This window comes from Leiobunum rupestre, chromosome 6 (assembly GCF_980474605.1).
Source record: "Leiobunum rupestre chromosome 6, qqLeiRupe1.1.hap1, whole genome shotgun sequence".
NCBI lineage: Eukaryota > Metazoa > Arthropoda > Arachnida > Opiliones > Sclerosomatidae > Leiobunum > Leiobunum rupestre.
In genome coordinates this window covers 70,424,311-70,439,510 of record NC_143389.1, presented here as the reverse complement: position 1 = coordinate 70,439,510, position 15,200 = coordinate 70,424,311, and the positions used below count along the sequence as shown (strand labels likewise).

The window sequence follows — 15,200 nt, the reverse complement described above, 5'->3', positions numbered from 1 at the left end:
CGCGTGCTACTGTGTGCGGGCTCATACCGAAGTATTAAAATGAGCGAATCCCCCGCCCCGTCCCGCTCGCCTTTAGTGGAGGCCGCCGTTTTTGACGTACTGCCATATAAAATGGTTGCTTTCATATAAGTAGCCCAACTGTACGGCTCCGCTTTTAAGCAGTCGTAATGCGAGTTTCAGAGCCCCATACGACGACGAAATAGAAATGCGGGAACCCCTTTACTTTATATTAAAGGAACCAGACTCCAATTCCCATTTTACGTCCATCCCCGTGTCCCTACGGCCGCAATTTGACCCCACTTTCGGTTCAGTTCCTTGCAGGGTGGATCATATTTTATTTTCAATTAAAAAATTTGTTAAACGCGTCGCGACACTTGCACGTGTGGCTTTGTAGAAGGTAGATAATACTTTTATTTAGCGCCAATGTCGTTTTAGGGACAGAAATTATAATAAACATATTTTTTTAGCTATTTTGAATCGTAAATTGTTGTTTATTACCAAAATTAACTATATAAAAATTTATGTTAGTCAATCATTAATAAATTATTTTATGTAATCAAAATTTATTTAATGAGTATTTCCAAAAATTTGTGCACTGAGGGCAACAACAGTGGTTCGAGGAAAAGCTACCTGGCAAAATCTGCTAAAACTTGTAGCGTTGGAGTACGACTTCCAATGTATGAACTTCAGTGACAAGGTATAGTTTCAGCAGATTCTGCCAGGTAGTTTTCCACCAAGCAACTGCAAAATCTTGAAAACTAAAAATAACAGAGAGCAATTTAATTCAGATTTAGTTGGTGGCAGACCAACTCCTACATATTCTAAAAAGATTTATAACAACAATAGACTAATGATACAATTTTAAAATACAATAACATTTAAATAACACATCTCTAACATGAAAAAAAAAATAAATTAATAAACTAAAATTATTTTACTTAGTTTTATTTACAGAAAGGACACGTGACTAAAACGGTAAAATAAACTAACCTAATTTTGGTTTTCAAATTATACTTAAGCGACTCGTCAAACCCCAGTTAAATTCACCAGCAACCACAACATCTATTTTACTTATAACATATTTCTTACAAAAATAGCGCGAATGTTAAATAAAATATCATCCAGTGATTTGATGTTTTTGGTGAAGTCCGTTTCCCGAAACAGTTCGGTTCAATGTAGTTTTGTTATCTAATTCAGTTCGACTGGCATGATGAACTGGAGATTATCTAAAGACTTAAATGTGCACGGATTTGTACAAAATAGTAGAGAATTGAAAATTTGCATCTTTTTCAGGCGTTTACCTTTCGGGAAAACGGACTTTACCAGCAGCTTACCTGGACGAGTCGAGACAGAGGCATATAACGGCGAAGCTTTGCCAGTGTAAGTCCTTAACACAATCTCAGAGATTCCTACACTCGCTTACATACCTCATTTGATACCCTTCAATCATTGGCTTTAAAAAAATCACGAACGCGACGCGGGACCAGCTGGCATCGCTTTGACAATGTTTTTCAAAACACGATAGTCCATCGTTACACACACTCTATATCTTAGGCCGTTAAGCCGAAACGCTCATCTCGCTCAGGGAACTCTCGCAACAACGTCCAAAACTTGAGTCGTTCACGGACTGGAAACGTAACAGTCCTTGTACGAGTGGTGGCCCGTTCTATTGTCCCCCGGTTTACCTGTTCTCGGATTGGGGACATATATTACTATGGTAGGGTGCCTTAGAAGTTCGAATAGTCTCATATGGTGCTGTATAAATGTCGTAATTTGTGGTGCTCGGTGTCGTTGATGTGAGAGCCTCTCGAGTTAGTAGGGCTAAGCCTGAATAATTGTCAACAGGTGTGTCTTCTCTTCTGGCAGGCCGGGGAGACCACCCAAGAGGGCGTCCATGGTCGGCTTGACCAGCTCGTCCATTACGCACGCCGGCCTACTCAAGAAGGGACGGATCGACGGCGAATACGGAGGATACGAAAACGGACACATGACCAGTAAGACCATTTCACTTGACCACTCTCGTCTTTTCTAAGCTTATTTCGAATCGGTTCTCTTAACCGAAAAATACGCCTGCGAGAAAATATCTACTTCACTTTAGGAAAAATTACCAATTAGAGAATTAACATTTATTGTCAGAAGTATATAACAAATTTCTATCGAGAGAAGCATCATGGATAGATTATTACATTATTATAGTGTACATGGATACTTCTCTTCTAAGATATATATCATAAACTTCTGGTTTTATGTAAATTCAAAATGTATAATATAAAAAGTACAAAAAATGTAGTTTGGATCCATCTTACGCAGTGCATATTTAAGACAAATTTATTGGTATATTTTGGTGTGTTTATGTTGCTAATAGGGTATTAATATTTCAATCAATTGCCGATTTGATTTGGTAAACTGAAGTCAGGAAAATTCCGGAAGTTTAAGATCAGCCCGTCTTATAATTATTGAAAACGTCCGACCAATTTGAACAGTTCGTATCTGGTCACCTCAATTCAATCGTGTCCTATCTCGTCTGGTGTAAAATTACCAATATCGTTATTAATTTCAACCAGTTCTCGCGTTGACGATGAGAATATGAAGGATAACGTCGAGGTATGAAATTTCGCGTATATCAACCTTTTCCTCGAGTTCGCGTCCAGGTAATTTTATCCCGAGATTAGATCAACCGGGTCTTGGGAAAACAGTAGCTGTCCCCCCTCCTGGTCGAACAGTAGCCGCGTTTTCGGACTTCCACGAGTCTAACGTTTCCGAAATAAAACTACTGGGAATTCTATTCCGCCATAGGACGCGAAAAAAAAAGGTAAACGCCAAAACGAAGAAAGAAGGGCATCCCACATTGCGAATTTCATCGGATCAATCTCTAATCGGTCCGTTAATCTCTCGACTGCCGTTCCTCCCCTCCCAACTCGGACCTCTGGCTCCGAATCTTCCCATTTTACCCCCCCTTTCATCTTAGAGCGCCCCCCCGCGCCACGTCGTCATCGAACACGGGAGTGAAAGATGCGAAAGTAAAAAAAAAAGCCTTCTACCGTGACTTCCTCCGCTGGACCAAATGATGGATGATGCTGAAATAGAGGACGCCAACGTAATCGATTTCTATAACCGAATAAACGATAACCACCTTGGAGCGTTTTGCTCGATTACTCGATTAGGGAAAGATGACCCAAAGATCGACGAATATATATAGGGCCACTGCTTCTCTCCAATTCCCATGCACGGTCGTTCTCAAGTTTCTGATAGCGCTACCAGAACAGTTCCCAAGGAAACTCTAGTCTTGTCGCTTCGAATTGGTTTCCCGCGCTTCAACATTGTCATTGTTCTTGTCCATTCTGATAGTCGAATACCGACCGTTACCCGACGATACGACTAAAGGCGGGGAAGGGAGTAAAGTCGCTTTATCCTTACCGCGATAGATAGTACCGCGATACTATCGATAGATGAAGTAGTCTACTTGGCTATTTTCACCTCGGGGCTCATCTTCGTAATCGAAGGGGCAAAAAACAAGATATAGATAAAGCAACATAGTCCTTCCTTTCCTCTTTAATTCACGGGGTATCAAGATCGCGGCCCGCATACGTATAGCTTGGCTCTACAAAGTTAGAAGACGATGATCTTAGCCATAGACCACCGCTAGATGGGGTTGGTGGAAAATTACTTCCCGCGGAGTCCTTGTCAGGTTTTGGTCGTTGGCGTAGGCGATAAAGCGGCTTGGGAAATTGTTAAGTGCCTTCTCGGGTTATACGTGATGTCGTCAATATAAGTTCCTCTTCTCTTTTTTTTCGCGTGGTCGGTAGCAGCGAGCGGTCAACTTTCGGGTCCCTGACTAGCGCGCCTATCAAATACGGAGATCGCCGATCGAAACCACCGTCGTCGCCGCAGTATCTCTATAGTTTCCATTCTAATTTGTCGGGGGAACCTCCCTAGTCTCTCGATCGTCATTCGATGGACAGACAGGAGTGAGAACGCGGAGAGCGATTGCCCATCCTGGCCGCTTCTTTTCCCTTATCAACTAGCCAAATCTTTTTATAGCTCTGGCGACACGAAGGGCAGGTCTCGCCGGAGCGACCCGAAAAAAACGGTCGGAGTACCTCATTCGACGATATCGGATTAGGAAATATATAGGTACAAAACTACGACCAGAAGGCTGTCGTACTTTGTGAAGTCCCGAACCGTGACAAGAGCTCACGGACCACTCAAATGAAAAAGTCGTTGGTGCTCTATGACGTTTAAAGGTCTTCGCCGCAGTGGCCCCTTCCGTCAGCCAAACCCTCCTCCTTCTTCCTGTCTAACGCGAAGACAACTGTCGCGAAACCTTAAGTCCCATTCTCTCGGAATATTTAGTCAATCCTATAAAAACTTTATAAAAATGGCTTACGTAGTCAAATTTAAAAATAACATAGAGGGCCCCTACGAACGGAGATTTGCTTACGAGTTAACGCATTCCGAACTCTTTACTCGGAGAAGAACAGGATTTTTTAACCCTTAAAAGAAACCCGATAAGATCAGAATGCGATCGTCACGAATTTCATTGAAATTCCCGGACGAGAAGCAACCTCAAGTGCCATTGGCTTCAACCTCAAATCTTCCAGTGATATAAAAGGGGGAAAAAGTTCGAGTCATGTACTAAAACGGATATCGGATCGCCGCCGCTCTTTTGTGTTTTCCAATTGGGAATCTTACGGTTTATCAAAACCACCCACTTTAGATCTATCTAGGTCTAATAGATAGCGAGGCTCACCGCGGAGTTAAATAAAACCCACTAGCTCCTCATCCCTATACTAGATACCGCGATCAGGTAACCGCGGTAACTTCCCAGGAGGGACCTAGCCCCAATACGTCGGTAATCGTTACTATCACGCGACCTTTTTCCCAGGTGTCTTCCCTACGACAAAAAGACTATTCCTCGGGTTCAACCCTCTTCGGTCTCGTCATACGATTCAATGGGCATATTGAAAAACCTCGAAACGGTTTGACTTTGGGGGCCATAGATTCGCTTTAAAGCTTTATCGAAGGCGGGAAGCACAATAAAACCCTCACCATTGTCGGGCATTTTCTGTATTTGAATTTGGGGAAGTGCAATACAATGAGAGATAGCGAACGTCGATATCAATCGCGTATCCGGCGGCGCAGATCCCAAAATGGAATCGGGAAATGTAGAAAATGCGCAGTCAAAATCGTTCGGATTATTAGAGGATTTTTCTTTCTGTCCGCGTCACTGTCCTCGCAGTCATTCTTATTACAAACAGACGGAAACAGGCAGCCACCGCAAGCCGCTTGCGGCTGATCGCGGTATTCTATCGCTCAGTGGGACTATTCCGCCAATATAATCCCGTGTTTAAAAGACCAAAGAATATAGGAAGATGAAACGGAAAGATAGATGTGGCTGAGTTCTCTCTCGACTTTTTACTTGGCTCCAATCTTCGGGACGTCTGTTCGTTTTTTTTACTTCGACGTTGCTCCGCCAAACGCCAAATCAACTGACAACAATTCGACGAGCGGGCCTCCCCAGACTAGACACAACACCAGAAATGTTGGAAGGAATAGTTCCAGCGTGAATTCCCCGAAAAGATCGTTTCTACCTCATTGCATTCTGCATTCAAGCACTTCTCTCCCATCCCGAAAAATAAGTCCAAGGAACTATACGCGAACAAAAAATGACTCGTTGTAGACTATCGTAGAAAATCTACACATCTTAAAAAAATAAAAGTTTTGAAATATTTATACTGGTTTTCAACGGTTTTTTTTCAAGTTGTCGATTTATAAAACAAAATATAATTTTGGTGGCTATTAATTTAGAGTCCACCGAACCGTAAATGACGTTAACATAAATAATATATAATCAGCGACCTTTTCCGGATTATTTTTAAATAAATTGCTATTTTTTTATATAAATTTAATTTAATAATGATGGCTATTAATTATTAATTAATTAGCATTTTCTTAGGCGTACTTAACGGCGTTATATATATTTTCGTCACATAAATACGAAACCTAGGGCTGTTTATCCGTATCAACTCCTCCTAGTTTTTACTCTGGAAGACTGAAAATAAAGTATAGTTAATTATCCTGCTGGCTATTATTACTAATGCTAGGAAAAGAAAATATAAATATAAAGCTAAAAATATTTCTCTTTTCGGGCGCTGCATAAATTCGCAGAAACTTCTTAATCCGGTTTCGGGGCGCGGAAAAATGAATAGAGAAAGAGGTAGGAATATCTTTGTTATTCCAATGGCTAGCTGTTATATTCGAGGAGAATAGCTTCCCCGAGATTTACATAAATTGGACCCGAACACGTTCTTTACATTAAGACGATTAATGAAGACTCGTCCCGGGTATTTTCAGCCCCTCCTTAATACCCCCTCCATCTCGGATCTCACTGAATATTCCCTAAACCTCGTTATACCTCTCATCTGGTAGTTCCATTGAAGCTACTTTCGAGAGTAAATATGGTGCGTGTCCTATTCCGATACACGTTGACTTTGAAGCGACTGCCAGGTGAGGTACCCTTTGAATATACCTCCACGTTCTCGTGAATTTATGATTGTGCCTTGATCTCCCTCGAATGCAACCAACATTGAAATAAGGAAAAAATCGTGAACCGGATGATATTTCTCTTCGCACACGCCTTCCATTTCAGATCGAAAAGAGATTTTAATTTAAAATGAAAAACCCATTTTTCTATTAAATGACTCTGTTACTAGCTAATTGAACAAAGCTACATTAGTGTAACACAACAGTTGGATTTGTTAGGGTGGTAAATTTCCTACTATATGGCTTAGAAGATTTATCCCGTTATTTTTACAAGTATCTCGTATCGTACAGATTTTATTTTTCTGATGGATATCATGAAATATATTTAACAGTTGATACGAAAATATCCTACAATCAAATCTTAGACAAATGATGAAGATGCTTACTATTGAATTTCATCTCAGACTTATTTATATTAAGTCATCAATATTATATAAAACCAAATAGTTGGAATTGCCTGTCATATTATTTAGGTTTTTCAAAAGCATGATAATAGAATTGCACCAAAATCTTTACAGCAAATACCCTATTTCGATTGATGTAATGCTAAAATGTGAACCCTTTTAGAGAGATCTAGCGTTAGTTATATCGTCAGAACAAAACATACAAACACGCAAAGAATAAACAATAACATTTAACAATAAACAATAAAATAAAATTGATTTAAAATTTAATTCGACGAAACATATTGAGTAATTTAAAGCCTTTGATACAATAAATAGTATTTTTTATACAATTAAGTCATCTAATAGAATTTCTAATAACAGCCTATCAATTAGCTAAAATTTTAGTGTATTTTTAAAAAGACTTCATATTCCTAATTTTATGGAAAATTGAAATTGATATTCCAGAGTTCTTCTATTTATAGAGCTAGATCGCAATAATAGTAGCGAGAACCCCAGAAATATACGGAAGAAATACCGTTACGCGGAACAAACCGTTATAACCCAATGACCAAAATACATATCAAAGAACGTTCCCCGGCCCATAGCCCCACTTTAAATTCCCCGGAAAATTCCAACCTGAAAAAAATATATATTCAATAGTAATATTTTGAATAGGAAAGACCGTGCCAGTCAGAGAAACTATTCTTCGCGACAACTGTTATAGGAACTGTAAAATCACCCCTACCTCCCATTCTTATTTCACGTTTCTCGGAATCGAAAGGGAATACGGCCCACAATGAGGACAATCTTGAAAGCGCAGAGGCCCAGAAGTCATAATAAAATTATTTCATAACCATTTCTCCGGTGCATTTGAAGAAAAAGAGAAAGTATTGCCAATTGGTTCCGGCAGCTCACGTTACGTCGACGACAAAATTTGACACGAGAAGATGAGGGGAAAAAAAGTCCCTTTAAGAACATCTGTAAAAACGATCTATTGAAAAAAGTTCCAAGTTTTGGAGATGTCAAAAACCGTTTCCGTGCGCGGAATATAACCCCATTTTTTCGATTCCATATGTATTTTTCGTGATAAGGGGCAAGAGCCCCGCGAAAAAGGGGACACGAATTGGGAGAGGGGGACACGCACAACCTGTCTTCAGACGGGACACCTTGGGCCGCTGGGAACTAGGGTCCCATTATGAAACAACCCCCGACTATATTTCGGCTCCTTCACGGTTATGACAATGACAGAAGCCATCTTGACTATGCAAATCTGATTTCTTTTCGCGAGTCTTTGATCGAGAGATGATCGGGGGCCTCCGCTTCTGCCAGAAGAGAGCCCCTCTCGAGTAATGTCGCCGTACGTCTATTCGATTCCAGGACGAGCATTTTCGAGAAATTTCCGCTCATTCTTCTCACGAGGACATAATGATATTCTTATGACGCCATAGAGGCTTTCTCACACGCGGTTCTATATAAATTTCCTTTGCCAAAAACGCCCGGGCCTCAATTCGACAAAAATGTCCGTACCTAGATGGTTGGTACGAAAGGGACTTGCACGCGTTATTCGTCTTCCTAATTTGAAAGAAATATTTTTATGGAAATTACGCTTCCTTTTTTCAACAATTCGAGTCTTTAACTGGAATCGTTGGCGCGATAGCGGAATTTTTACGCCTGTCCGATTTCAACGTTCAAGGATTTTTCTTTCGTTTCTTACTGGCGTATTCTGAAATGCGAGCGGAGTGGTAAACACTCGATGATGTGGGAAGCCTATTGATGAATTTTTACGATTTATAATGAAGGAAGGACTGACTGGTCGCGGGGATCTTCTGAAGCATCAAGTGTTATCAGCATATATTTCCAATGGATGCGCATCAAACATCTGCTGTCTACAGTTTTTCATCCTTATCTCGGACGGGAGATTCAACCTTATGACAGGCGGCAGCCAATGCCCCGATTCTCCAAACTGGTGTCCATGATCACGTAGCATCGAATATGCCTTCTCATGCACAGTTGATCTATAATTTAACAACGTGCAATCCAAATAATCAAAGGTCCTAATTCATTTGTTTAATTTTCTTTGGAATTGAATTTAAATAGAAAGTTTACATGCCTTCATCAACACTCCTTTGACCTCATTATTCTGCTTTTATGAAGTTATGTTAAAGACACAGTTGTCGGGAAACAATTCTGAATTTCTGCATTACAATATAAAATTATCCACTACTCTAATAATCACTGAGATAACAAAATCGTTTCCATAAAATAATTTAAAATTAATAATAATCAGTTAGGCCTAAGGTGGTGCCTTGGGTATTAGCCTAAGTCATCAAGCGACTTTTAAAGCCATTAATTCAATATGTAGTGGGAAAGTATTTTTGATAATGGTTAACTTAATAGAAAAATAAACCGCGTGATTCTCGCTATATGTACTCCTCTTCATTGAAACAAATATCGACATTTCGAAATCATTGCTATTTCGGCGAATTGTATCAAGGGAACTGTAATCTCAATTCTTGCCGCAAAATTTACTACTAATATTCTTTAAATTAAATGTCCAATTCGGTCACATATTCAATAATTGGAATTGTGAAAATGAAATACCCAAGTCGATCACATAATCAATAGGCGTTTAAATAAAAGATCATCCATCGCCGATTATAGAGTTTGTGCTACCGCGACTGGACTTATATCGTGTTTGTCTATGGTTTATCTTTATACTGCCAAAGCTGAGAATTTTCTATGCAAGGATCTGGCAGCATTTCTCAACAGGGGGGCAAGACAGTCAGTGAGGGGTTTATTTAACCACCTATTAAGGAAAATAAAAGTTCAAATCAGTCACATTTTCGATGATTGCAATAGTGGAAATTAAATGCCCAATTCTATTAACATGTACAATGATTGGAATTAGGGAAATTAAAAGCTCCATTCAGTCACATTCAATTATTGGAATAGTGGAAATTAAAAGCTAAAATTATATTAACATATCCAATGATTGGAACAGTGGAAATTAAATGCCCGATTTGGTCATATATCCAGTGATTGAAATTACGGAAACTATAAGCTCAATTCAATCACATAGCCAATGATTGGAACAGTGGAAATTAAATGCCCAATTTGAGTTACACATTAAATCAGAAGAAAGGTAAAAGCAATAGGCGAATTAGGTTGCCTAGGAAATTGGTTTAAATAAGGTGAAAAAATAATTCAAATAATGAACCGTATAAAATAATTTTGATAAAACGGAAATTAGACTTTACATCTTTGGGATAAAGTAAAATGCTAATTCTTTTCTACAAGTAACCGTAAGGACATGTAGTCGACCAAGTTATCGAGGGTTGAAGAGGCGCGTTGTGTTAGGGTATCAATGGCGTATTATTATAACTCGTCGGATTATCCACGCTCTAGGGTGTCCCCAAATCCTTGACGACGACCAAATTGAACCTCAGTAAGAATGAGAGAAGGCGCTCATTGTGGCCAGTAAGACTACACTTCCTGGGAGTTTTCGTCGGCAACGGAAAAGGCTTAAACCCCTATTGACTAGCGGCTTGTCAACGTTTAAATACATCCCATAGTCCCATAGCTTGTACGGATGATCCCCTTCTTTAGGTGCGCGCTTATTTTTCCTGGGGTGTATTACACGTCCTAGTTATATACAGCCCCCTTTAGTACACGGAAACTCTCTTCTATAAAGCTAGGATAGGAGTAAGCGTAGCGAGCCAGGATTGTCAAATCGTACAATTCCTAACAACCAAGGTATAAACTTTCACCGTGTTTCTGTAAGTCGGTTTAGGTTTTTTTTCGCGTCCTACCCTGGAGAAAAATATGGATTTGGGGCCCCCGCACGGCAATACTTTGAACTATTGACTGGGGACATAGGGATAGAGGCCTTAAATATGGCGGGAAGCTGGTTCTGGTATATAGCGCCACCGTACGACAATTCTCCGCAATATCTTTTCTGCCTATGCTAATTCGATAGCGGCCTTTTGAAACGACCACTTTTCCCCCTCCATGGCGTCGTTCTCTGAGCCTTATCCCTTCAAGCCTACTTTTTCCTACAGGGCATATAAATTATGTACGAAATATATTCTGTCGAAAATTGGGACGAAGATGGAATCCAATGACATAATCGGAGTGCACGAGGACAGTTCACACTACACTTGGCTTTCAAAGCAAACTGTTCATTCTTACACAGTCCAATACTTGTTAAAATCGAGAAACGTTTAAGTAACAAGTCATGTGGAAATTTTGCGATAATAAGCAGCATTATTTGATAGCAGAAGTATAAAATATACATTTTAGTAGAGAACTACCCATTTTCCTGTTCTACTAATGGTTTTCGCTTGAAATATATACCCATGCAGGTTCACTCTGATTTTTTCGTAAAACGTTTCGGTAGTGCGAAGGAAATTCGTTATTATAGTGATTTTACAACCATTTCATATTAAAAGTAAATAAGTTAATATCCCTATGCAGTTTAATATTTTAATTTTACATCGTTATTTGATGCAATATCGGATTCAATGTTAATCCTCTAGATTATATACTTTTATAGTGTAGATATATTTTGTACTTATGTTGATATTTGCCAACTCCAGCTGTTCTATATTAAAAACTCTTTTAAAAATATACATTTTTTTAAAATTGGGTAAAGAGTCCTTATCATCGTTTCTAACAATAAATGCGAACAAATCCCGGGAAAAAAGTACAAATTTGGTTATGCACCGGTATAGATTTATATTTCGGGGCGCCATCTAGGAGTATCGCGACTATGCGTTACAGAAACGAAACACAATAGAGAATTCCCCGGGTGGAGAGAGAACTATCGTTGGGAGGTTCTTTCGTTTCTCGATTTGAAAAATAAAAGATGAAACGAAATCAGCCATAAATTGGATATTATAGCGGCGCACGGTAAAAAGGGGGTAACACCAGAGTGAGTCACGATCCCAATGTATCCCGAGCCTCCGAAGGACGAGAATGGCCTATACCCACTCCAACCGGAGATTTTTTTGTCTCTCGAAAAACGGAGGACGAGGGCCCTAGATGTCATTTCGACGTTAGATTCGATCCCTCAAAAAATCGTATCAAGTCTCTTCTTTTATTATGACTATAAATCGAGCTTATCTGTATAGAATCTAGATAGTGGCCTCTCGCGTTTAAAAATGAGTTTAATTTTTTAAAGGTTTATGATCCATATCGCTTGTGGGATACGAACTAAACTTATGACCATCTATGTCTCCTATTATGATAAAAAATTATGGTTTTGTAAAGTACTCGATGGATTTTAGAACTAAAAATTAGCACGAGGTAACCGACAAAATTAAATTTAGTACCCTGTTGCAATTATTTAGTTTAGTACTGACTGGGCCCGGACCAGGGCTGGGAAAAAGTTTGAATAAAAACCCAAAAAACCGTTTTTTTTTGTTTAAACCAGGTTTTTTGGGTTTAATCAGGTTTTTTTAAACACTGCTTTATTTTACTTTTAATATTTTTTTTCGATTTTGTTTAACCGTGCACACACATTACCAACTAAAAATTAATTTGAGTAAAAAAATATGCCTAACTTAAAGCATGCACAATTTAATTTTGTATAAATGCAGAGTGACCAGGAAAATGCCTCGGAAAATTTTATAGAAAATAGGAAATTTTCAAGAGAATTAAAGGAAAATATAGGAAAAACCTTATGCAAAAATAAGGATTCTTATCGAAAAACCGTAGATAAAATAAAGTGAAATATAGGATGAAGTAGGGTACACGTCTTGGGATGTTTTCGGGTTATATACTACATGACAAAACCTAATGAATTTAGAGGAATGTGTTGAAAATAGGGGAAATGTGGTCACCTTGTAAATGTTTTAGAAATGTTATACGTTTTCATTGAGATACTTAGGAGCAGATTTAAAACCGCATTTGCCCAAAACTTCAAAATTCGTTATTTTACTGAATTTTATTACAAGGAGTGTAGAAATTAAATGATTGAATATGAATCATAATGTTTTGCTAGTATGAAAAAATGATAATTGCGCTACAACCCCCCACTAGTTATAACCCAAAACTGGGCAACCCTAGGTTTCACCGACCCCGATACCGACTTTTTTTTTTCAAATTCACTTTCGTGACATTTGATTCTGATAAAACTATTCGCGATATTTTTTGCAAAGTAAAGCGATTTTTGCAAGTTAAATTTACATTTTACGCGAAAAAACTTTAAACCGAGAAACATTTTTAAATGACCTCCGGCATTAAAGGCCGCTTGGTCGGAATTCATAATTTTTTCTACTTGTCTCATTAATTTTATATCCAACCATTTACATATTCACATCCGTTACATGTAATAATACTTTTTTCAAAAATCTCCAATTGATGTGTAACTGGTAAAAATAAAAAAAATTAACTCTCTTACTCTCTCGTTGAGCCTGAATTCTGACCAAAATGAAAGCTCACAAGAACTAACTTCAAATAACTAAAATGTAGAAAATATTCTAAACAAAACGAGCTCTGATGGAAAAACCAGTAAAATTGATTAAAGTGTTAAGGTCACTGCAAATACGAAGAGCAGCTGGCGTGAGTTGTCCGCATTCTTGATAAGAGCGGATCGCAGCGAGCGTCCATCAACGCGACCCCTCCCCCCATTATTCGTTGCAACGACGTCACGACAGGTTTCCAAACTGTATAACGGAAGCAACACGCTGAGAGACCATCAAACGTCCGAATTTTACATCGCATCGTTTTTCCGGCACCCCCATCCGACCTAAAGCCTACATGACCCCGCCGAATCTATACCAGACACGAAACTAGAATACGCCTCGTCGAAGATACCGCGTAACTAACACCGGTATTACATGTCGACATATTGAATCTACCCAACGGTTCCCGCCCTCCAACGCGCTGTTTGGTGACCCGGTTGCGTAGAACGGCTTTGCCTATTCCCCATCACTGACAATCAAAGACGTAGACGAACCATCCCACCCAGTCTGTTTGACGAGAGGGGAGACGCCACTAGGAGAAATACGCTTCGCGCGGACCAACAACTAGGAAAAAGCGGGGTGGAAACCTCCAGAACCATAAACGAAGGAAGTTGGGCTTAAAAACGAATTCAATTAAATTGACCCTGTGTGCTTAGGTGATTGCTCGACGATCCGAATGCATCTGCTGTCTCTTTCTCTCGAACGGAGCAGAAATTTTGTTCTATCGCGAGCACGATCATCAATTTTCCCCGCTTCAGTTTCGTCACTGAATATTTGCTCGACTTGACAAGACCTTCTCTCGTTTCGTTTCTTTTCCCCCGAAAACTATAATTTTATCAGCCCCGACATTACAGATGTTTCAGAACGATAGACTCGTTAGATTATGGACGGAATAAACTCGAGCAACAATTGGGTACAGCTTTTGAACGTTTGCGATCACGAGACAAAGCTAAAATAGATTTGTGAATTCATTCCCTGTGCTTGATAGTGAATTTCTTATATTGGCTCTAATAATCGTCAATTTGCTATTTGAAATAAAAATATATTGTTTTAATTGAATGATTTGAATTTTGACAATCAAAATGTTACTGCATATATTGATACATTTTAAAAACTTGTTGGGGTTAACGGTAATGGTTAGTGTAGGGAGCTGTTGACTCGCGTGGCATGAAGGGCTCGCCACCACTTTCCTACGCATCGTAACCCGGCTACCTGAATTAATGGCTTTAAAAGTCATTCGATGACTTAGGCCTAAGGTGGTGCTTTGGGTATTAGCCTAGCTGATTATTATTAATTTTAAATTATTTTATGGAAACGATTTTGTTATCTCACAAGGAGACATCTCGAAGTGTAACCCACCGATTTTGTTCAAACTCTGGGGATTGGTAGAGACCTTCATGTATCATGAAAAATCCTAAAGGTAATTAATTCAATGGGCAACCGTTTTGCCATGGCAACGAAAAATGTTTTTGTCAACACAAAATTTTAAATTTTCCCATTGAAAATAACATGCGATTTTGACCTCAAATTGATCAACAGTTGATCAATTTTGATGTTTTTTGGTCAATTTGTATCTATTTTTTTCTATTTTTCGCATTTTCGAAATTTTGAAATTTGTTAAATTTTTCACAGGTCAGAATCCCATGTTATTTTCAATGGGAAAATTTCCATTTGTTGTTGTCAAAAACATTTTTCGTTGCGATGGCCAAACGGTTGCCCATTGAATAAATTCCCTTTGGGATTTTTCAAGTTACATGAAGGTCTATCAATCCCCCGAGTTTGAACAAAATCGGTGGGTTACACTTCG

General features: G+C 39.0%; 1 protein-coding gene across 3 annotated transcripts in view; it reads left to right on the top strand.

The window, feature by feature from the left end:
• Positions 1 to 1,876: 1,876 nt before the first annotated feature.
• The window catches only part of LOC149943309 (uncharacterized), a 160,222-nt gene continuing 146,898 nt past the window's right edge, over positions 1,877 to 15,200 (top strand). For all 3 annotated transcript variants that reach the window (XM_090177737.1, XM_090177736.1, XM_090177735.1), the window contains exon 1: positions 1,877 to 1,994. In XM_090177737.1, coding sequence (XP_090033863.1) covers positions 1,895 to 1,994 — 100 coding nt within the window. In that variant the 5' untranslated portion in view covers positions 1,877 to 1,894. The remainder of the gene's footprint in view (positions 1,995 to 15,200) is intronic.